This window comes from Oncorhynchus tshawytscha, linkage group LG03 (assembly GCF_018296145.1).
Source record: "Oncorhynchus tshawytscha isolate Ot180627B linkage group LG03, Otsh_v2.0, whole genome shotgun sequence".
In the NCBI taxonomy this organism is placed as follows: Eukaryota; Metazoa; Chordata; class Actinopteri; order Salmoniformes; family Salmonidae; genus Oncorhynchus; species Oncorhynchus tshawytscha.
Window position 1 is genome coordinate 80,131,018 of NC_056431.1, and position 24,838 is coordinate 80,155,855.

At 46.2% G+C, this 24,838-nt stretch overlaps 1 protein-coding gene across 1 annotated transcript in view; it reads right to left on the reverse strand.

Moving 5' to 3' along the window:
• The window catches only part of LOC112236680 (bone morphogenetic protein receptor type-2-like), a 79,415-nt gene that overhangs the window by 19,849 nt on the left and 34,728 nt on the right, over nt 1-24,838 (reverse strand). The window contains exons 3-7 of the mRNA XM_042320064.1: nt 22,528-22,704; nt 17,931-18,130; nt 15,454-15,684; nt 2,615-2,729; nt 170-330 (exon numbers count right to left, since the gene is read on the reverse strand). Of these exons, the coding sequence (XP_042175998.1) occupies nt 170-330; nt 2,615-2,729; nt 15,454-15,684; nt 17,931-18,130; nt 22,528-22,704 (884 nt within the window). The remainder of the gene's footprint in view (nt 1-169; nt 331-2,614; nt 2,730-15,453; nt 15,685-17,930; nt 18,131-22,527; nt 22,705-24,838) is intronic.

Consider the following 24,838-nt stretch of genomic DNA (forward strand, 5'->3'; position numbering starts at 1 on the left):
GGTACTCACCTCACTGATGGCAGCATTCTCCTCCTCTCCAGGCCTGACCACCTGGGGTTAGGGTTAGAGGTCAGAGGTTAGGGACTCACCTCACTGATGGCAGCGTTCTCCTTCTCTCCAGGCCTGACCACCTGGGGTTAGGGTTAGAGGTCAGAGGTTAGGGACTCACCTCGCTGATGGCAGCGTTCTCCTCCTCTCCAGGCCTGACCAGGCGGTTCCCTGTCAGCTTCATGGACAGACCAAAGTCACTGATCACACACGTCCCGTCGTTCTTTACTAGAACATTCCTGCTGTTTAGGTCCCTGTGAGATACGGCTGGCTTGTAGATGTCTGGAAGAGAGGACAGGAAGGAAGGAAGGAAGGAAGGGAGGGAGGGAGGGAGGGAGAAGAGGAGGGAGAGAGGGAGGTAGGAGAGAGAGGGAGGTAGGAGAGAGAGAGGAGGAGGGAGGAGGAAGGAGAGAGAGAGGAGGAGGGAGGGAGGAAGGAGAGGGAGAGGAGGAGGGAGGAGAAAGGGCGAGATAGAGAGAAGAGGAGGGAGGGGGAGGAAGGGCAAGAGAGTGAGAGAGAGAGAGAGAAGAGGAGGGAGGGAGGGAAGAGGAGGAAGGGTGAGAGAGAGAGGAGGGAGGGAGAGGAAGGGCAAGAGAGAGAGAAGAGGAGGGAGGGAGGGAGGGAGGGAGGGAGGGAGGGAGGGAGGGAGGGAGGGAGGGAGGGAGGGAGGGAGGGAGGGAGGGAGGGAGGGAGGGAGGGAGGGAGGGAGGGAAGAGGAGGAAGGGTGAGAGAGAGGAGGGAGGGAGGGAGGAAGGGCGAGAGAGAGAGAGAGAGAGAGAAGGGGAGGGAGGGAGGGAAGGAGAGAGAGAAGAGGAGGAAGGTCTCTGAATATCTCCATGTTACTGTCTGCTTTATGTTCATGTCATGACTTAGAGCTCCTTGCTGAATACTGCAGTTAATACTACGGTTAAACTGTAATATTACACTATATAACACAGTACTACGGTTAAACTGTAATATTACACTATATAACACAGTACTATGGTTAAACTGTAATATTACACTATATAACACAGTACTATGGTTAAACTGTAATATTACACTATATAACACAGTACTACGGTTAAACTGTAATATTACACTATATAACACAGTACTATGGTTAAACTGTAATATTACACTATATAACACAGTACTACGGTTAAACTGTAATATTTATTACACTATCTAACACAGTACTACGGTTAAACTGTAATATTACACTATATAACACAGTACTACGGTTAAACTGTAATATTACACTATATAACACAGTACTACGGTTGAACTATAATATTACACTATATAACACAGTACTACGGTTAAACTGTAATATTACACTATGTAACACAGTACTACGGTTAAACTGTAATGTTACACTATATAACACAGTACTACGGTTAAACTGTAATATTTATTACACTATATAACACAATTGTAAATGCATAAATATTTATTTTCCCTTTACTACTTTAACTATTGAACATAATATGACATTTGAAATGTTTTCATTATTTTGGAATATTGATGAGTGTAATGTTTACTTTAATTGTTTATTTCACCTTTGTTTATTATCTACTTCACTTGCTTTGGCAATGATAACATATGTTTCCCATGCCAATAAAGCCCCTTGAATTGAATTGCGAGAGACAGAGACAGAGACAGACAGACAGACAGACAGACAGACAGACAGACAGACAGACAGACAGACAGACAGACAGACAGACAGACAGAGAGAGAGAGACACAGAAAGAGAGAGAGACAGAGAGAGAGACACAGAGGGAGAGACATACACAGAGAGAGAGAGACAGAGAGAGAGAGACATCCAGAGAGAGACAGACAGAGAGAGAAAGACACAGAGAGAGACATACAGAGAGAGACAGACAGAGAGAGAGAGAGAGAGACACACAGAGAGAGAGACACAGAGAGAGGAGAGAGAGAGACAGAGAGAGAGACAGACAGACAAAGAGAGAGAGTCACAGAGAGAGAGACAGACAGAGAGAGAGACAGACAGAGAGAAAGAGAGACACAGAGAGAGAGAGGCACAGAGACAGAGAGAGAGAGACACATAGGGAGAGAGACATACAGAGAGAGAGACAGACAGAGAGAGAAAGAGACACAGAGAGAGACAGACAGAGAGAGCAGCCCTATAAGGCCCCAGCTTGATGCCTTCTCCCTAGCCAGAAGGGAGAAGGCAGCCCCACCCAGCAGCCTGTCATTTGATGAAGAACAGAACAGTGTGTTAGCTCTCTGGCATGACTCCATTCTCTCCACTGGGAGTAGAGGCTGATATGATAAAACCAATTAGAGCATCTCTGTTTTCCTCCCTGGCTTTCTAAACATGACATTAGGGAGTAGAAATACCATGGGCCTTTTGCCTAACATATTCTGCTTTAGGAAAAACACGACTTACAACCTAAATCATCATCATCATCATCATCCTCAATATCTTCCCTCTCCTCCTCCCCTCCCCGTCCTCTCATCATACAGGTCTTGAGGTCTCAGTATAAGTCTGTGTTCTCAAGGATTTTTTATTCACACACAGACTCACTGGGCTAAAGAAAGATCCCAGAGCTCTGACTCCTACCTCCTCTCAGCAGCTCAGTGTGCAGGTAGGCCAGCCCCCGTGTGACAGAGTGTGTGAGGCGACAACAGCTGACCCAGTCTCCTGTCTGCAGACTCAGGTACTGACACAGAGAACCCTGGAGAGGAGAACAACAACATGACTTTACTATTTCATCGTAGACAAACATACAGATACAGGTTGGAGAGTCGGCTGTCAGCTCACTTCCCACCAGAGTTGAAGTAGAGGAGGATGAGGAAAGGAGAGGTCGGCTGTCAGCTCACTTCCCACCAGAGTTAAAGTAGAGGAGGATGAGGAAAGGAGAGGTCGGCTGTCAGTTCACTTCCCACCAGAGTTAAAGTAGAGGAGGATGAGGAAAGGAGAGGTCGGCTGTCAGCTCACTTCCCACCAGAGTTAAAGTAGAGGAGGATGAGGAAAGGAGAGGTCGGCTGTCAGTTCACTTCCCACCAGAGTTAAAGCAATAAGATAATGAGAAAAAGAAGAGGAAAAAGAAGGAGGAGGAGGAGGAGGAGGAGGAGGAGGAGGAGGAGGACGAGGAGGGAGAAGAGGAGAAGGTGAAAGAGGAGGGAGAAGAGGAAGGGGAGGAGGAGGAGGGAGAAGAGGAGAAGGTGGAAGAGGAGGGAGAAGAGGAAGGGGAGGAGGAGGAGGAGGGAGAAGAGGAAGGGGAGGAGGAGGAGGGAGAAGAGGAAGGGGGAGGAGGAGGGAGAAGAGGAAGGGGGAGGAGGAGGGAGAAGAGGAAGGGAAATAAGAGAATGATGCGGGGGAAAAGCAATAGGAAAGGGGAGGAAGAGGATGAGGAGGAGTGGGAAGAAAGGGAAAAGAGGAAGAGGAGGGAAAAGAGGAAGGGTAGGAAGAGGGAGAGTTACAAACGTGCTCAAAGTGAGCTGCTGACTTATTTCAGTTTTGTTGTGTTTTTAGAATGAGATAAACACTCAAATCTAAAAATAATTCAAGACAAGAAGTAACTTTGTCCATCAAATGAATAAGTTTTGACTCTCGCTAGCTAGCTACACCACAAAGACCTAGCCAGCAGACTAACAAGCTAGCCAGAAGAAACGAGCTAGAACAAACCTGGCAAGGGGAGTTAATGCAACTACATCAAACGACCAAACTGAGTGAGTAAACCAAAAACGAGCACGGACTCTAACTTTAAACATATCTTCTGTTTTTTTGTGTGTGTGTGTGAAAACATTTCACTCAAAGTCTTGAACAGAAGCCAGATTGATTTTTTTTAAATGATCGTACAACAGACCACATTTATACCCTCCACTCTAATTGACAAACAAGTCAACCAAAACAAAGGCACAATCTGCTCGTGTTTTGTAGACTTCAAGAAAGCATTTGATTCAACCTGGCACAAAGGTTTTTTATATAAACTAATAGAAAGTGGTAATGGAGGGAAGACACTAAAAACAAATGTGTGGTTAAAATTGGCAACAAGCAAACTTCTTCTCTCAGTCTCTCAGGGACATGGAGTGAAACAGGGCTGTCCAATAAGTCCAACACTATTTAACATCTAAATTAATGAATTGGCCAAAACATTACAAGAATCTGCAGCACCTGGTCTCAATCTACACAACACTGAAATCAAGGCACCTGGTCTCACCCTACACAACCCTGAAATCAAGGCACCTGGTCTCACCCTACACAACACTGAAATCAAGGCACCTGGTCTCACCCTACACAACCCTGAAATCAAGGCACCTGGTCTCACCCTACACAACACTGAAATCAAGGCACCTGGTCTCACCCTACACAACCCTGAAATCAAGGCACCTGGTCTCACCCTACACAACACTGAAATCAAGGCACCTGGTCTCACCCTACACAACCCTGAAATCAAGGCACCTGGTCTCACCCTACACAACCCTGAAATCAAGGCACCTGGTCTCACCCTACACAACACTGAAATCAAGGCACCTGGTCTCACCCTACACAACACTGAAATCAAGGCACCTGGTCTCACCCTACACAACACTGAAATCAAGGCACCTGGTCTCACCCTACACAACACTGAAATCAAGGCACCTGGTCTCACCCTACACAACCCTGAAATCAAGGCACCTGATCTCACCCTACACAACACTGAAATCAAGGTACCTGGTCTCACCCTACACAACCCTGAAATCAAGGCACCTGGTCTCACCCTACACAACACTGAAATCAAGGCACCTGGTCTCAACCTACACAACACTGAAATCAAGGCACCTGGTCTCACCCTACACAACACTGAAATCAAGGTTAACCACAGGTTCTGTCAGACCTGGGCTCTGACCGTTAACCACAAGTTCTGTCAGACCTGGGCTTTGACCATTAATCACAGGTTCTGTCAGACCTGGGTCCTGACCGTTAATCACAGGTTCTGTCTGGGCTCTGACCATTTATCAAAGGTTCTGTCAGACCTGGGCTCTGACCGTTAATCAGAGGTTCTGTCAGACCAGAGCCCAGGTCGTTAACCACAAGTTCTGTCAGACCTGGGCTTTGACCATTAATCACAGGTTCTGTCAGACCTGGGTCCTGACCGTTAATCACAGGTTCTGTCTGGGCTCTGACCGTTAATCACAGGTTCTGTCAGACCTGGGCTCTGACCGTTAATCACAGGTTCTGTCAGACCTGGGCTCTGACCGTTAACCACAGGTTCTGTCAGACCTGGGCTCTGACCGTTAATCACAGGTTCTGTCAGACCTGGGTCCTGACCGTTAATCACAGGTTCTGTCTGGGCTCTGACCATTAATCAAAGGTTCTGTCAGACCTGGGCTCTGACCGTTAATCAGAGGTTCTGTCAGACCTGGGCTCTGACCGTTAACCACAGGTTCTGTCAGACCTGGGCTCTGACTGTTAATCACAGGTTCTGTCTGGGTTCTGACCTGGCTGCCCAGAGAGGACAGTATGGCTATAGAGACCGGTCGTCACACACAAACCTGGCTGCCCAGAGAGGACAGTCTGGCTATAGAGACCGGTCGTCACAGACAAACCTGGCTGCCCAGAGAGGACAGTCTGGCTATAGAGACCGGTCGTCACACACAAACCTGGCTGCCCAGAGAGGACAATCTGGCTATAGAGACCGGTCGTCACACACAAACCTGGCTGCCCAGAGAGGACAATCTTGCCATAGAGACCAGTCGTCACAGACAAACCTGGCTGCCCAGAGAGGACAATCTTGCTATAGAGACCAGTCGTCATAGACAAACCTGGCTGCCCAGAGAGGACAGGCTGTGCTCACTCTGCTCCAGGGGAGGGGTAGAGACCAAGCTGCTTTCCTATTAGGTTGTATCACCGCCTGGTATGGCAACTGCACCGCCCTCAACCGTAAGGCTCTCCAGAGGGTAGTGAGGTCTGCACAACGCATCACCGGGGGCAAACTACCTGCCCTCCAGGACACCTACACCACCCGATGCTACAGGAAGGCCATAAAGATCATCAAGGACATCAACCACCCGAGCCACTGCCTGTTCACCCCGCTGTCATCCAGAAGGCGAGGTCAGTACAGGTGCATCAAAGCTGGGACCGAGAGACTGAAAAACAGCTTCTATCTCAAGGCCATCAGACTGTTAAACAGCCACCACTAACATTGAGTGGCTACTGCCAACACACTGACACTGACACTGACTCAACTCCAGCCACTTTAATAATGGGAATTGATGGGAAATGATGTAAATACATCACTAGCCACTTTAAACAATGCTACCTTATATAATGTTACTTACCCTACATTATTCATCTCATATGCATACGTATATACTGTACTCTATATCATCGACTGCATCCTTATGTAATACATGTATCACTAGCCACTTTAACTATGCCACTTTGTTTACATACTCATCTCATATGTATATACTGTACTCGATATCATCTACTGTATCTTGCCTATGCTGCTCTGTACCATCACTCATTCATATATCCTTATGTACATATTCTTTATCCCCTTACACTGTGTATAAGACAGTAGTTTTTTGGAATTGTTAGTTAGATTACTTGTTCGTTATTACTGCATTGACGGAACTAGAAGCACAAGCATTTCGCTACACTCGCATTAACATCTGCTAACCATGTGTATGTGACAAATAAAATTTGATTTGATTTGATTACACTGTGACAAATACTCAAATTAAAGAGAATATTTATTACCCAAAATTATCATTCAGTACAAAGAATTTGAAACTATAAAATCAAATATTTATTGGGTGAAAAGCCAGACTGTGTACCTGAGGGACAGCCAGACTGTGTACCTGAGGGACAGCCAGAATGTCTACCTGAGGGACAGCCAGAATGTCTACCTGAGGGACAGCCAGACTGTGTACCCGAGGGACAGCCAGAATGTCTACCTGAGGGGACAGCCAGAATGTCTACCTGAAGGGACAGCCAGAATGTCTACCTGAGGGGACAGCCAGAATGTCTACCTGAGGGGACAGCCAGAATGTCTACCTGAGGGGACAGCCAGAATGTCTACCTGAGGGACAGCCAGAATGTCTACCTGAGGGACAGCCAGACTGTGTACCTGAGGGACAGCCAGAATGTCTACCTGAGGGGACAGCCAGAATGTCTACCTGAGGGGACAGCCAGAATGTCTACCTGAGGGGACAGCCAGAATGTCTACCTGAGGGACAGCCAGAATGTCTACCTGAGGGACAGCCAGAATGTCTACCTGAGGGACAGCCAGAATGTCTACCTGAGGGACAGCCAGACTGTGTACCTGAGGGACAGCCAGAATGTCTACCTGAGGGGACAGCCAGAATGTCTACCTGAGGGGACAGCCAGAATGTCTACCTGAGGGGACAGCCAGAATGTCTACCTGAGGGACAGCCAGAATGTGTACCTGAGGGACAGCCAGAATGTCTACCTGAGGGACAGCCAGAATGTCTACCTGAGGGACAGCCAGAATGTCTACCTGAGGGACAGCCAGCATGTCTACCTGAGGGACAGCCAGCATGTCTACCTGAGGGACAGCCAGCATGTCTACCTGAGGGAACAGCCAGAATGTCTACCTGAGGGGACAGCCAGAATGTCTACCTGAGGGACAGCCAGAATGTGTACCTGAGGGACAGCCAGAATGTCTACCTGAGGGACAGCCAGAATGTCTACCTGAGGGACAGCCTGTAGCCTAGTGGTTAGAGCATTGGACTAGTAACCGAAAGGTTGCAAGTTCAAATCCCGAGCTGACAAGGTACTGCCCTTGAACAGGCAGTTAACCCACTGTTCCTAGGCCGTCATTGAAAATAAGAATTTGTTCATAACTGACTTGCCTAGTTAAATAAAGGTTAAAAAAAGAAATTACAAAAAAATCACCAGACCATCAGACTGTTGAACAGCTTCTATTACCATCAGACTGTTAAACAGCTTCTATTACCATCAGACTGTTAAACAGCTTCTATTACCATCAGACTGTTGAACAGCTTCTATTACCATCAGACTGTTGAACAGCTTCTATCACCATCAGACTGTTAAACAGCTTCTATTACCATCAGACTGTTGAACAGCTTCTATCACCATCAGACTGTTAAACAGCTTCTATTACCATCAGACTGTTGATCAGCTTCTATTACCATCAGACTGTTGAACAGCTTCTATTACCATCAGACTGTTGAACAGCTTCTATTACCATCAGACTGTTAAACAGCTTCTTCTATCACCATCAGACTGTTGAACAGCTTCTATCACCATCAGACTGTTGAACAGCTTCTATTACCATCAGACTGTTGAACAGCTTCTATCACCATCAGACTGTTGAACAGCTTCTATTACCATCAGACTGTTGAACAGCCTCTATCACCATCAGACTGATGAACAGCTTCTATCACCATCAGACTGTTGAACAGCTTCTATTACCATCAGACTGTTGAACAGCTTCTATCACCATCAGACTGTTGAACAGCTCCTATCTATCTAAGATTTAGGGATCCTGTGAGGGTAATACTCTATGATTTTTATAATTAGGCTTGTGAACCTGTGGATTATTGTGATAACTCCCGACTAAAGGTTGTTCTATATAATTCTCCTTTGCTAGCTAGCTGGCCAACTAAAGCTAACATACGATCGCGTCAAATAGCTCAAAAGACATATGCAAACTATGTACTGTATTGTTTTAGCTTTGTTTCTATTGTTGCCATTTCTTATATCCATTATAATGATCCTGATAAATCAATTCACCTGGATCAGAGAAGCTGTCAGTCTCTTCACATTCCTTCTCTCTATGGCAAGGTGGACATCACATAACAAAAAACTGAACATCTAGCACAGGGGCAGACCGGCAAGATAGGGAAGACAGGGAGGCTTATGTATTGTCCCCATGCTTTTTTCTGGGAGAGAGTGGATGAAGTTTATGAATGCCTGGCTAGGCTGCGGGACAGTGGATGAAGTTTATGAATGCCTGGCTAGGCTGCGGGACAGTGGATGAAGTTTATAAATGCCTGGCTGGGCTGCCGGACAGTGGATGAAGTTTATTTTATTTTTTATTTTTTATTTCACCTTTATTTAACCAGGTAGGCTAGTTGAGAACAAGTTCTCATTTGCAACTGCGACCTGGCCAAGATAAAGCATAGCAGTGTGAACAGACAACACAGAGTTACACATGAAGTAAACAATTAACAAGTCAATAACACAGTAGAAAAAAAAAAGGGAGTCTATATACAATGTGTGCAAAAGGCATGAGGAGGTAGGCGAATGAATACAATTTTGCAGATTAACACTGGAGTGATAAATGATCAGATGGTCATGTACAGGTAGAGATATTGGTGTGCAAAAGAGCAGAAAAGTAAATAAATAAAAACAGTATGGGGATGAGGTAGGTAAAAATGGGTGGGCTATTTACCGATAGACTATGTACAGCTGCAGCGATCGGTTAGCTGCTCAGATAGCAGATGTTTGAAGTTGGTGAGGGAGATAAAAGTCTCCAACTTCATCGATTTTTGCAATTCGTTCCAGTCACAGGCAGCAGAGAACTGGAACGAAAGGCGGCCAAATGAGGTGTTGGCTTTAGGGATGATCAGTGAGATACACCTGCTGGAGCGCGTGCTACGGGTGGGTGTTGCCATCGTGACCAGTGAACTGAGATAAGGCGGAGCTTTACCTAGCATGGACTTGTAGATGACCTGGAGCCAGTGGGTATGGCGACGAATATGTAGCGAGGGCCAGCCGACTAGAGCATACAGGTCGCAGTGTTGGGTGGTATAAGGTGCTTTAGTGACAAAACGGATGGCACTGTGATAAACTGCATCCAGTTTGCTGAGTAGAGTGTTGGAAGCAATTTTGTAGATGACATCGCCGAAGTCGAGGATCGGTAGGATAGTCAGTTTTACTAGGGTAAGTTTGGTGGCGTGAGTGAAGGAGGCTTTGTTGCGGAATAGAAGCCGACTCTAGATTTGATTTTAGATTGGAGATGTTTGATATGAGTCTGGAAGGAGAGTTTACAGTCTAACCAGACACCTAGGTACTTATAGATGTCCACATATTCAAGGTCGGAACCATCCAGGGTGGTGATGCTGGTCAGGCGTGCGGGTGCAGGCAGCGAACGGTTGAAAAGCATGCATTTGGTTTTACTAGCGTTTAAGAGCAGTTGGAGGCCACGGAAGGAGTGTTGTATGGCATTGAAGCTTGCATGCTTTTTTCTGGGAGAGAGTGGATGAAGTTTATGAATGCCTGGCTGGGCTGCGGGACAGTGGGTGAAGTTTATGAATGCCTGGCTAGGCTGCGGGACAGTGGATGAAGTTTATAAATGCCTGGCTGAGCTGCGGGACAGTGGATGAAGTTTATAAATGCCTGGCTGGGCTGCGGGACAGTGGATGAAGTTTATAAATGCCTGGCTGGGCTGCGGGACAGTGGATGAAGTTTATAAATGCCTGGCTGGGCTGCGGGACAGTGGATGCATCTTGATAATTCAAATAGAACTGTTACACAGGGATTATGGTGAATAACTCCCTGGTATCAACCAATGACAATTCATGATCCAAACAACAGGTCTTACGATAGTATAGAACATATAGAGGATGACAGTGGTGAAAGACAGACTGTGTCAAAGGACAGGAGACTGGATTTGAACATATGCTGACACCAGAGGCTGTGGCATTACCCCTAGACCAGCCAGGCCACAGTGGGTACAGTACTCACATGAGGGTAATATCCCAGCCAGGCCAGTGGGTACAGTACTCACATGAGGGTAATATCCCAGCCAGCCCACAGTGGGTACAGTACTCACATGAGGGAAATATTCCAGCCAGGCCACAGTGGGTACAGTACTCACATGAGGGTAATATTCTGGCCAGGCCAGTGGGTACAGTACTCACATGAGGGTAATATTCTGGCCAGGCCACAGTGGGTACAGTACTCACATGAGGGTAATATTCTGGCCAGGCCACAGTGGGTACAGTCCTCAAATGAGGGTAATATTCCAGCCAGGCCACAGTGGGTACAGTACTCACATGAGGGTAATATTCCAGCCAGGCCACAGTGGGTATAGTACTCACATGAGGGTAGTATTCCATGACCAGTAGGTACAGTACTCACATGAGGGTAATATTCCAGCCAGGCCAGTGGGTACAGTACTCACATTTGGGTAATACTCCATGACCAGTAGGTACAGTACTCACATGAGGGTAATATTCCAGCCAGGCCAGTGGGTACAGTACTCACATTTGGGTAATACTCCATGACCAGTAGGTACAGTACTCACATGAGGGTAGTACTCCATGACAAGTAGGTACAGTACTCACATGAGGGTAATATTCCATGACCAGTAGATACAGTACTCACATGAGGGTAATATTCCATGACCAGTAGGTACAGTACTCACATGAGGGTAGTACTCCATGACAAGTAGGTACAGTACTCACATGAGGGTAATATTCCATGACCAGTAGATACAGTACTCACATGAGGGTAATATTCCATGACCAGTAGGTACAGTACTCACATGAGGGTAATATTCCAGCTAGGCCAGTGGGTACAGTACTCACATGAGGGTAATATTCCAGCCAGGCCAGTGGGTACAGTACTCACATGAGGGTAATATTTCATGACCAGTAGGTACAGTACTCACATGAGGGTAATATTCCATGACCAGTAGGTACAGTACTCACATGAGGGTAATATTCCAGCCAGGCCACAGTGGGTATAGTACTCACATGAGGGTAGTATTCCATGACCAGTAGGTACAGTACTCACATGAGGGTAATATCCCAGCCAGGCCAGTGGGTACAGTACTCACATGAGGGTAATATCCCAGCCAGGCCACAGTGGGTACAGTACTCACATGAGGGTAATATCCCAGCCAGGCCAGTGGGTACAGTACTCACATGAGGGTAATATCCCAGCCAGGCCACAGTGGGTACAGTACTCGCATGAGGGTAATATTCCAGCCAGGCCACAGTGGGTATAGTACTCACATGAGGGTAGTATTCCATGACCAGTAGGTACAGTACTCACATGAGGGTAATATTCCAGTCAGGCCAGTGGGTACAGTACTCACATTTGGGTAATACTCCATGACCAGTAGGTACAGTACTCACATGAGGGTAATATTCCAGCCAGGCCAGTGGGTACAGTACTCACATTTGGGTAATACTCCATGACCAGTAGGTACAGTACTCACATGAGGGAAGTACTCCATGACCAGTAGATACAGTACTCACATGAGGGTAATATTCCATGACCAGTAGATACAGTACTCACATGAGGGTAATATTCCATGACCAGTAGGTACAGTACTCGCATGAGGGTAATATTCCAGCCAGGCCACAGTAGGTACAGTACTCGCATGAGGGTAATATTCCAGCCAGGCCACAGTGGGTATAGTACTCACATGAGGGTAATATTCTGGCCAGGCCACAGTGGGTACAGTACTCGCATGAGGGTAATATTCCAGCCAGGCCACAGTAGGTACAGTACTCGCATGAGGGTAATATTCCAGCCAGGCCACAGTGGGTACAGTACTCACATGAGGGTAATATCCCATGACCAGTAGGTACAGTACTCACATGAGGGTAATATTCTGGCCAGGCCACAGTGGGTACAGTCCTCAAATGAGGGTAATATTCCAGCCAGGCCACAGTGGGTACAGTACTCACATGAGGGTAATATTCCATGACCAGTAGGTACAGTACTCACATGAGGGTAATATTCCATGACCAGTAGGTACAGTACTCACATGAGGGTAATATCCCAGCCAGGCCACAGTGGGTACAGTACTCACATGAGGGTAATATTCTGGCCAGGCCACAGTGGGTACAGTACTCACATGAGGGTAATATTCCAGCCAGGCCACAGTGGGTACAGTACTCACATGAGGGTAATATCCCAGCCAGGCCACAGTGGGTACAGTACTCACATGAGGGTAATATCCCAGCCAGGCCACAGTGGGTACAGTACTCAAATGAGGGTAATATTCCAGCCAGGCCACAGTGGGTACAGTACTCACATGAGGGTAATATTCCATGACCAGTAGGTACAGTACTCAAATGAGGGTAATATTCCATGACCAGTAGGTACAGTACTCACATGAGGGTAATATTCCATGACCAGTAGGTACAGTACTCACATGAGGATAATATTCCAGCCAGGCCACAGTGGGTACAGTACTCGCATGAGGGTAATATTCCAGCCAGGCCACAGTGGGTACAGTACTCGCATGAGGGTAATATTCCAGCCAGGCCACAGTGGGTATAGTACTCTCATGAGGGTAATATTCTGGCCAGGCCACAGTGGGTACAGTACTCGCATGAGGGTAATATTCCAGCCAGGCCACAGTAGGTACAGTACTCGCATGAGGGTAATATTCCAGCCAGGCCACAGTGGGTACAGTACTCACATGAGGGTAATATCCCATGACCAGTAGGTACAGTACTCACATGAGGGTAATATTCTGGCCAGGCCACAGTGGGTACAGTCCTCAAATGAGGGTAATATTCCAGCCAGGCCACAGTGGGTACAGTACTCACATGAGGGTAATATTCCATGACCAGTAGGTACAGTACTCACATGAGGGTAATATTCCATGACCAGTAGGTACAGTACTCACATGAGGGTAATATCCCATGACCAGTAGGTACAGTACTCACATGAGGGTAATATCCCAGACAGGCCACAGTGGGTACAGTACTCACATGAGGGTAATATTCCAGCCAGGCCACAGTGGGTACAGTACTCACATGAGGGTAATATTCCATGACCAGTAGGTACAGTACTCACATGAGGGTAATATCCCATGACCAGTAGGTACAGTACTCACATGAGGGTAATATCCCATGACCAGTAGGTACAGTACTCACATGAGGGTAATATCCCATGACCAGTAGGTACAGTACTCACATGAGGGTAATATCCCATGACCAGTAGGTACAGTACTCACATGAGGGTAGTACTCCATGACCAGTAGGTACAGTACTCACATGAGGGTAGTACTCCATGACCAGTACGTACAGTACTCACATGAGGGTAATATTCCAGCCAGGCCAGTGGGTACAGTACTCACATGAGGGTAATATCCCAGCCAGGCCACAGTGGGTACAGTACTCACATGAGGGTAATATTCCAGCCAGGCCACAGTGGGTACAGTACTCACATGAGGGTAGTATTCCATGACCAGTAGGTACAGTACTCACATGAGGGTAATATTCTGGCCAGGCCAGTGGGTACAGTACTCACATGAGGGTAATATTCCAGCCAGTCCACAGTGGGTACAGTACTCACATGAGGGTAATATCCCAGCCAGGCCAGTGGGTACAGTACTCACATGAGGGTAATATCCCAGCCAGGCCACAGTGGGTACAGTACTCGCATGAGGGTAATATTCCAGCCAGGCCACAGTGGGTATAGTACTCACATGAGGGTAGTATTCCATGACCAGTAGGTACAGTACTCACATGAGGGTAATATTCCAGTCAGGCCAGTGGGTACAGTCCTCACATTTAGGTAATACTCCATGACCAGTAGGTACAGTACTCACATGAGGGTAATATTCCAGCCAGGCCAGTGGGTACAGTACTCACATTTGGGTAATACTCCATGACCAGTCGGTACAGTACTCACATGAGGGTAGTACTCCATGACCAATAGGTACAGTACTCACATGAGGGTAGTATTCCATGACCAGTAGATACAGTACTCACATGAGGGTAATATTCTGGCCAGGCCACAGTGGGTACAGTACTCACATGAGGGTAATATTCCAGCCAGGCCACAGTGGGTACAGTACTCACATGAGGGTAATATTCCATGACCAGTAGGTACAGTACTCACATGAGGGTAATATTCCATGACCAGTAGGTACAGTACTCACATGAGGGTAATATTCCATGACCAGTAGGTACAGTACTCACATGAGGGTAATATCCCATGACCAGTGGGTACAGTACTCACATGAGGGTAATATCCCATGACCAGTAGGTACAGTACTCACATGAGGGTAATATCCCATGACCAGTAGGTACAGTACTCACATGAGGGTAATATTCTGGCCAGGCCACAGTGGGTACAGTCCTCAAATGAGGGTAATATTCCAGCCAGGCCAGTGGGTACAGTACTCACATGAGGGTAATACTCCATGACCAGTACGTACAGTTCTCACATGAGGGTAATATCCCATGACCAGTAGGTACAGTACTCACATGAGGGAAGTACTCCATGACCAGTAGGTACAGTACTCACATGAGGGTAGTACTCCATGACCAGTACGTACAGTACTCACATGAGGGTAATATCCCAGCCAGGCCAGTGGGTACAGTACTCACATGAGGGTAATATTCCATGACCAGTAGGTACAGTACTCACATGAGGGTAATATTCCATGACCAGTAGGTACAGTACTCACATGAGGGTAATACTCCATGACCAGTAGGTACAGTACTCACATGAGGGTAATATTCCATGACCAGTAGGTACTCCACGCGTCCATCGGCTGTGAGTCTCTCGTCTCCTACGATGAAGCGTGCAATGTTATCGTGCTCCAGCAGGGGGACACGGTAGATGGCTCGCTCGTTGACAAAGTTATGCCGGTTCTGGTAGGTGAACACCTTGACCGCCACGGGAAGCTCGTCTAAAGAACCTTTATACACTGAGCCATACCGCCCACGACCAATCAACTGGGAGAGAGAAAGAGAGTGAGTGTGGAAGAGAGAGGGGAGAGTGAGAGTGGAAGAGAGAGGGGAGAGGGGGAGAGGGAGAGAGGGGCGAGAGGAAGAGAGAGGAGCGAGGGAGAGAGGAAGAGAGAGGGAGAGGGAGCGAGGAAGAGAGGGGTGAGGGAGAGAGGAAGAGAGAGGAGCGAGGGAGAGAGGAAGAGAGAGGGGAGAGGGAGCGAGGAAGAGAGGGGTGAGGGAGAGAGGAAGAGAGAGGGGAGAAGGAGAGAGTAAGAGAGAGGGGAGAGGGAGAGAGGAAGAGAGAGGGAGAGAGTAAGAGAGAAGGAGGGGGAGAGAGGAAGAGAGATAGAGGGAGAGAGAGGGAGGGGCCATCCATTATAAGCTAGTAAGGTGATAACACTGGAGTTTAAAGGTCAACTCAACTCCACGTTCAGCACAACACCAGTGTCTACATACTGTATGACATCATCAATAAAAAAACATTGTCAAACACTATGAGATTCGCGGTGTCCTGGAGAGCAAGAAAACTACCCTCCCTCTGGTTCGAAAGAAACGGCCCATCCTCTGGCTCGAGAGAAACGATCCTCCTCTCTGGCTCGACAGAAATGACCCTCCTCTCTGGCTCGAGAGAAACAACCCTCCTTTCTGGCTCGACAGAAATTACCCTCCTCACTGGCTCGAGAGAAACGACCCTCCCTTCTGGCTCCAAAGAAATGACCCTCCCCCTGGTTCCAAAGAAACGACCCTCCCTCTGGCTCGACAGAAATGACCCTCCTCTCTGGCTCGAGAGAAACGACCCTCCCTTCTGGCTCGACAGAAATGACCCTCCTCTCTGGCTCCGAAGAAACGACCCTCCCCTCTGGCTCCAAAGAAACGGCCCTTCCTCTGGCTCCAAAGAAACGACCCTCCCCTCTGGCTCCAAAGAAACGACCCTCCCTTCTGGCTCCAAAGAAACGACCCTCCCCTCTGGCTCCAAAGAAACGACCCTCCCTTCTGGCTCCAAAGAAACTAACCTCCCTTCTGGCTCCAAAGAAACGACCCTCCCCTCTGACTCCAAAGAAACGACCCTCCCTTCTGGCTCCAAAGAAACGACCCTCCCTCTGGCTCCAAAGAAACGACCCTCCCTCTGCCTAAAAATGACCCTCCCTCTGGCTCCAAAGAAATTACCCTCCCTCTGCCTAGAAACGACCCTCCCTCTGCCTAGAAACGACCCTCCCTCTGCCTAGAAACGACCCTCCCTCTGCCTAGGAACGACCCTCCCTCTGCCTAGAAACGACCCTCCCTCTGCCTAGAAACGACCCTCCCTCTGCCTAGAAACGACCCTCCCTCTGCCTAGAAACGACCCTCCCTCTGCCTAGAAACGACCCTCCCTCTGCCTAGAAACGACCCTCCCTCTGCCTAGAAACGACCCTCCCTCTGCCTAGAAACGACCCTCCCTCTGCCTAGAAACGACCCTCCCTCTGCCTAGAAACGATCCTCCCTCTGCCTTGAAACGATCCTCCCTCTGGATAGAAACGATCCTCCCTCTGGATAGAAACGACCCTCCCTCTGGATAGAAACGACCCTCCCTCTGCCTAGAAACGACCCTCCCTCTGCCTAGAAATGACCCTCCCTCTGCCTAGAAATGATCCTCCCTCTGCCTAGAAATGACCCTCCCTCTGCCTAGAAATGATCCTCCCTCTGCCTAGAAATGACCCTCCCTCTGCCTAGAAATGACCCTCCCTCTGCCTAGAAACGACCCTCCCTCTGGATAGAAAGACCATTTTTACAGGACCTTTCTTCTTCTCTTTTTAACCACAGTTCATAGAAACATGTTTCCACATATGTAGACACTGGTATGGTGCTGGAGAGAATGAATACGAGGTTGAAAAGTGGTGGAGTTGTTCTTTAAGGCTGTCCAGGTCGAGGCTGGGTTCTGAGGCTGTGGCCTCCATCATGTCATGTCATAATAACCCTAACCACTAGTAACAGCAACCCTTAGTACTACAACACCACTACTCACCTCTAGTAGTTTAAGGCTGTCCAGGTCGAGGCTGGGTTCTGAGGCTGCGGCCTCCATCATGTCATGTCATAATAACCCTAACCACTAGTAACAGCAACCCTTAGTACTACAACACCACTACTCACCTCTAGTAGTTTAAGGCTGTCCAGGTCGAGGCTGGGTTCTGAGGCTGTGGCCTCCATCATGTCATGTCATAATAACCCTAACCACTAGTAACAGCAACCCTTAGTACTACAACACCACTACTCACCTCTAGTAGTTTAAGGCTGTCCAGGTCGAGGCTGGGTTCTGAGGCTGCGGCCTCCATCATGTCCATGTTGTGTAATCCCTGTTTCCTGTCTCCACTCAGCATGCGGTACCCGAAGAACAGCGCCACGATCAGCACCGCTACTATGGAGACAGACGCCAGGGCGATCACGATGGTCTCCTCGCGGTACAGCGGCCGCGGGTCTGGGGATGATGACATCACAGGGTCAGAGGATGGCATCACACAGCAGGGGTCAGAGGTTAGGGGTCAGAGTTGGTTAGGGGTAGGTACGGAGATCCTTTCCATTTCAGGATCATAGCACCATACAGAGATAAACATAGCTTGGTCTACAGTCTACAGAAGGTAAATGTTTCTCCTTCATAAGCTAGAGAGCCAGTTCACCTTGCTTACGATGTGCATCACTCTCTAATATTCATCCATTCACTCACTTCACACACTGAACTAACTAAACTAATGAACACTTTCAGGAACAGCAGTCAACAGGGGGATCTTCAAGAGATCTCCTGTCCTCCGGTCTTTAATATCAAACATGAGTGTCACGTTCTGGCCTTAGTTCCTTTGTTTTGTCTTTGTTTTAGTATGGTCAGAGTGTGAGTTGGGGTGGACAGTCTATGTTCTTTTTTCTATAATTTGGGATTTCTGTGTTTGGCCTGGTATGGTTCTAATCAGAGGCAGCTGTCATTCGTTGTCCCTGATTGAGAACCATACTTAGGTAGCCTGGTTGTCCCTGATTGAGAACCATACTTAGGTAGCCTGGTTGTCCCTGATTGAGAACCATACTTAGGCAGCCTGGTTGTCCCTGATTGAGAACCATACGTAGGTAGCCTGGTTGTCCCTGATTGAGAACCATACTTAGGCAACCTGGTTGTCTCTGATTGAGAACCATACGTAGGCAACCTGGTTGTCTCTGATTGAGAACCATACGTAGGTAGCCTGGTTGTCTCTGATTGAGAACCATACTTAGGCAGCCTGGTTGTCTCTGATTGAGAACCATACTTGGGTAGCCTGGTTGTCTCTGATTGAGAACCATACTTAGGCAGCCTGGTTGTCTCTGATTGAGAACCATACTTAGGCAGCCTGGTTGTCTCTGATTGAGAACCATACTTAGGCAGCCTGGTTTCACCTTTGAGTTGTGGGTGATTCTTTTCTGTTCTGTGTTTTGCTGCACCGTTCAGGACTGTTCGTTTTTGTCATTTTATTGTTTTTGTTCAAGTGTTCGGTATTCGTATTAAATACAATATGGACACTTACAACGCTGCGCATTGGTCTGACATTTCTTACTTCTCATCAGAGGAGGACGAAGACAAGCGTTACAATGAGATACAACTCACTGTGACATCATACACACAGACTCACTACTACTGTCTACTCCTAGGCCGTCATTGACAATAAGAATTTGTTCTTAACTAACTTGCCTAGTTCAATAAAGTTAAAATAAAATACCAACAGATATAACTCACTTCTGCTGTCTACCAACAGATATAACTCACCACTACTGTCTACCAACAGATATAACTCACTACTACTGTCTACTAACAGATATAACTCACTACTACTGTCTACTAACAGATATAACTCACTACTACTGTCTACTAACAGATATAACTCACTACTACTGTCTACTAACAGATATAACTCACTACTACTGTCTACCAACAGATATAACTCACTACTACTGTCTACTAACAGATATAACTCACTACTACTGTCTACTAACAGATATAACTCACTACTACTGTCTACTAACAGATATAACTCACTACTACTGTCTACTAACAGATATAACTCACTACTACTGTCTACCAACAGATATAACTCACTACTACTGTCTACCAACAGATATAACTCACTACTACTGTCTACCAACAGATATAACTCACCACTACTGTCTACCAACAGATATAACTCACCACTACTGTCTACTAACAGATATAACTCACTACTACTGTCTACTAACAGATATAACTCACTACTACTGTCTACTAACAGATATAACTCACTTCTGCTGTCTACCAACAGATATAACTCACCACTACTGTCTACTAACAGATATAACTCACTACTACTGTCTACTAACAGATATAACTCACTACTACTGTCTACTAACAGATATAACTCACTACTACTGTCTACCAACAGATATAACTCACTACTACTGTCTACCAACAGATATAACTCACTACTACAGTCTACTAACAGATATAACTCACTACTACTGTCTACCAACAGATATAACTCACCACTACTGTCTACTAACAGATATAACTCACTACTACTGTCTACTAACAGATATAACTCACTACTACTGTCTACTAACAGATATAACTCACTACTACTGTCTACTAACAGATATAACTCACTACTACTGTCTACCCACAGATATAACTCACCACTACTGTCTACTAACAGATATAACTCACTACTACTGTCTACTAACGGATATAACGCACTACTACTGTCTACTAACAGATATAACTCACTACTACTGTCTACCAACAGATATAACTCACTACTACAGTCTACTAGCAGATACAGTTGAAGTCGGAAGTTTACATGCACTTAGGTTGGAGTCATTTAAAACTCGTCTTTCAACCACTCCACACATTTCTTGTTAAAGCAAGTCGGTTAGGACCTCTACTTTGTACATGACACAAGTCATTTTTCCATCAATTGTTTACAAACAGATTATTTCACTTATTTCACTGTATCACAATTCCAGTGGGTCAGAAGTTTACATACACCAAGTTGACTGTGCCTTTAAACAGCTGGGAAAATTCCAGAAAATGATGTCATGGCTTTAGAAGCTTCTGATACGCAAATTGACATAATTTGAGTCAATTGGAGGTGTACCTGTGGATGTATTCAAGGCCTACCTTCAAACTCAGTGCCTCTTTGCTTGACATCATGGGAAAATCAAAAGAAATCAGCCACGACCCCAGAAAAAAACAGTAGCCTGAAGGTACCACGTTCATCTGTACAAACAATAGTCCACAAGTATAAACACCATGGGACCACGCAGCCGTCATACCGCTCAGGAAGGAGACGCGTTCTGTCTCCTAGAGATGAACACAAATCAATCCCAGAACAACAGCAAAGGACCCTGTGAAGATGCTGGAGGAAACAGGTACAAAGTAGCTATATCCACAGTAAAACGAGTCCTATATCCACATAACCTGAAAGGCTGCTCAGCAAGGAAGAAGCCACTGCTCCAAAACCGCCATAAAAAAGCCAGACTACGGTTTGCAACTGCACATGGGGACAAAGATCGTACTTTTTGGAGAAATGTCCTCTGATCTGATGAAACAAAAATAGAACTGTTCGGCCATAATGACCATTGTTATGTTTGGAGGAAAAAGGGGGAGGCTTGCAAGCCGAAGGACACCATCCCAACCGTGAAGCACGGGGGTGGCAGCATCATGTTGTGGGGGTGCTTTGCTGCAGGAGGGACTGGTATACTTCACAAAATAGATGGCATCATGAGGGAGGAAAATTATGTGGATATATTGAAGCAACATCTCAAGACATCAGTCAGGAAGTTAAAGCTTGGTCGCAAATGGGTCTTCCAAATGGACAATGACCCCAAGCATATTTCCAATGTTGTTGCAAAATGGCTTAAGGACAACAAAGTCAAGGTATTGGAGTGGCCATCACAAAGCCCTGACCTCAATCCTATAGAAGATTTGTGGGCAGAACTGAAAAAGATTGTGCGAGCAAGGAGGCCTACAAACCTGACTCAGTTACACCAGCTCTGTCAGGAGGAATGGGCCAAAATTCACCCAAATTATTGTGGGAAGCTTGTGGAAGGCTACCTGAAATGTTTGACCCAAGTTAAACAATTTAAAGGCAATGCTACCAAATACTAATTGAGTGTATGTAAACTTCTGACCCACTGGGAATGTGATGAAAGAAATAAAAGCTGAAATAAATCATTCTCTCTACTATTATTCTGACATTTCACATTCTTAAAATAAAGTGGTGATCCTAACTGATCTTGACAAGGCATTTTTATTAGGATTAAATGTCAGGAATGGTGAAGAACTGAGTTTAAATGTATTTGCCTAAGGTGTATATATTTATATATTCTCATTCACCCCTTTAGATTTGTGTGTATTAGGTAGTTGTGGAATTGTTAGATTACTTGTTAGATATTACTGCACTGATGGAACTAGAAGCATTTCACTACACTCTTAATAACAATAATAACACCTGCTAAACATGTGTATGTGACCAATAACATTTGATTTGGTGCAGCCCTAACGGTAACCTTGGTAACCTCCTGACCATGTGGCTGGGCCAAGCCAAAAACCAGACTAAAGCCAGACTAATACCAGACTAAAAGCAGACTAATACCAGACTAAAACCAGACTAAAACCAGACTAAAGCCAGACTAAAAGCAGACTAAAAGCAGACTAAAAGCAGACTAAAACCTCAGAGACTATGGACTAGTTTAGAAGATCCTCTGCGTGACCTGCAGCTAGAAACGTACTGACGACCACTTCTCTCTGAAGTTATACTACTAACGACACTCCCACTGTTGTGTCGCTGTGTTGTGGGTGGGGTCAGGGGTCATCGTACTTACATAGCTGTGCAGAGGTGGGGCTGGGCGGGGGGAAGTCCTCGGTGAAGTTGACGTTACACATGTTGGTGCTGCAGCAGCAGAACCTATACGTCCCGTTCTGGATCTGAGACGGAGTGGTGGTAACCACGCAACGGTCGTCATGGCACTCCTGCTGGTCCCCGATGTGAGTCCAGCATCCTGGGAGAGGAGAGAGAGAAAGGATGAGGAGACTGGTGTGGACAGGATGAGAGAGAGAATCTGAAACCTAACCCACTGCCGAGCCCCACCACAAATCCATCACCTAAAGAAAGATGAACCTGGAGAAGAGTCCCCTAAACAAGCTGGTCCTGGGGCTCTGTTCACAAACACAAACACACCCTACAGAGCCCCAGGACAGCAGCACAGTTAGACCCAACCAAATCATGAGAAAACAAAAAGATAATTACTTGACACATTGAAAAGAATTAACCCAAAAAAACAGATCAAACTAGAATGCTATTTGGCCTTAAACAGAGAGTACACAGCGGCAGAATACCTGACCACTGTGACTGACCCAAACTTAAGGAAAGCTTTGACTATGTACAGACTCAGTGAGCATAGCCTTGCTATTGAGAAAGGTCGCCGTAGGCAGACATGGCTCTCAAGAGAAGACAGGCTATGTGCACACTGCCCAAAAAATGAGGTGGAAACTGAGCTGCACTTCCTAACCTCCTGCCAAATGTATGACCATATTGGAGACACATATTTCCCTCAGATTACACAGATACCCAAAGAATTTGAAAACAAATCAAACATTGATCAACTCCCATATGTATACGGTGAATTACCACAGTGTGACATCACAGCAGCAAGACGTGTGACCCGTTGCCGTGAGAAAAGGCCAACCAGTGAAGAACAAACAACATCGTAAATTAGGGATGCACGATATAGCAGTAAGCATATCGGAATCGGCTGATATTAACTAAAAATACCAACAAAGGCATCGGCCCGATGTGTAGTTTAACACAGATGTGCTTAACCGATGTTAAAGCTGACGTGCATACCTGTATAAGGTAGGTAGATGAGGTACATACCTGTATAAGGTAGGTAGATGAGGTACATACCTGTATAAGGTAGGTAGATGAGGTACATACCTGTATAAGGTAGGTAGATGAGGTACATACCTGTATAACGTAGGTAGATGAGGTACATACCTGTATAAGGTAGGTAGATGAGGTACATACCTGTATAAGGTAGGTAGATGACCTATATACCTGTATAACGTAGGTAGATGACTTACATACCTGTATAAGGTAGGTAGATGAGGTACATACCTGTATAAGGTAGGTAGATGAGGTACATACCTGTATAAGGTAGGTAGATGAGGTACATACCTGTATAAGGTAGGTAGATGAGGTACATACCTGTATAAGGTAGGTAGATGAGGTACATACCTGTATAAGGTAGGTAGATGAGGTACATATCTATATAACGTAGGTAGATGAGGTACATACATGTATAAGGTAGGCAGATGAGGTACATACCTGTATAAGGTAGGTAGATGAGGTACATACCTGTATAACGTAGGTAGATGAGGTACATACCTGTATAAGGTAGGTAGATGACCTATATACCTGTATAACGTAGGTAGATGACCTACATACCTGTATAACGTAGGTAGATGACTTACATACCTGTATAACGTAGGTAGATGACCTACATACCTGTATAACGTAGGTAGATGACCTACATAACGTAGGTAGTTGACCTACATACCTGTATAACGTAGGTAGATGAGGTACATACCTGTATAACGTAGGTAGATGACCTACATACCTGTATAAAGTAGGTAGATGAGGTACATACCTGTATAACGTAGGTAGATGACCTACATACCTGTATAACGTAGGTAGATGACCTACATACCTGTATAACGTAGGTAGATGACCTACATACCTGTATAACGTAGGTAGATGACCTACATACCTGTATAACGTAGGTTAATGACCTACATAACGTAGGTAGATGAGGTACATACCTGTATAACGTAGGTAGATGAGGTACATACCTGTATAACGTAGGTAGATTAGGTACATACCTGTATAACGTAGGTAGATGACCTACATAACGTAGGTAGATGAGGTACATACCTGTATAACGTAGGTAGATGAGGTACATACCTGTATAACGTAGGTAGATGAGGTACATACCTGTATAACGTAGGTAGATGAGGTACATACCTGTATAACGTAGGTAGATGACCTACATACCTGTATAACGTAGGTAGATGACCTACATACCTGTATAACGTAGGTTAATGACCTACATAACGTAGGTAGATGAGGTACATACC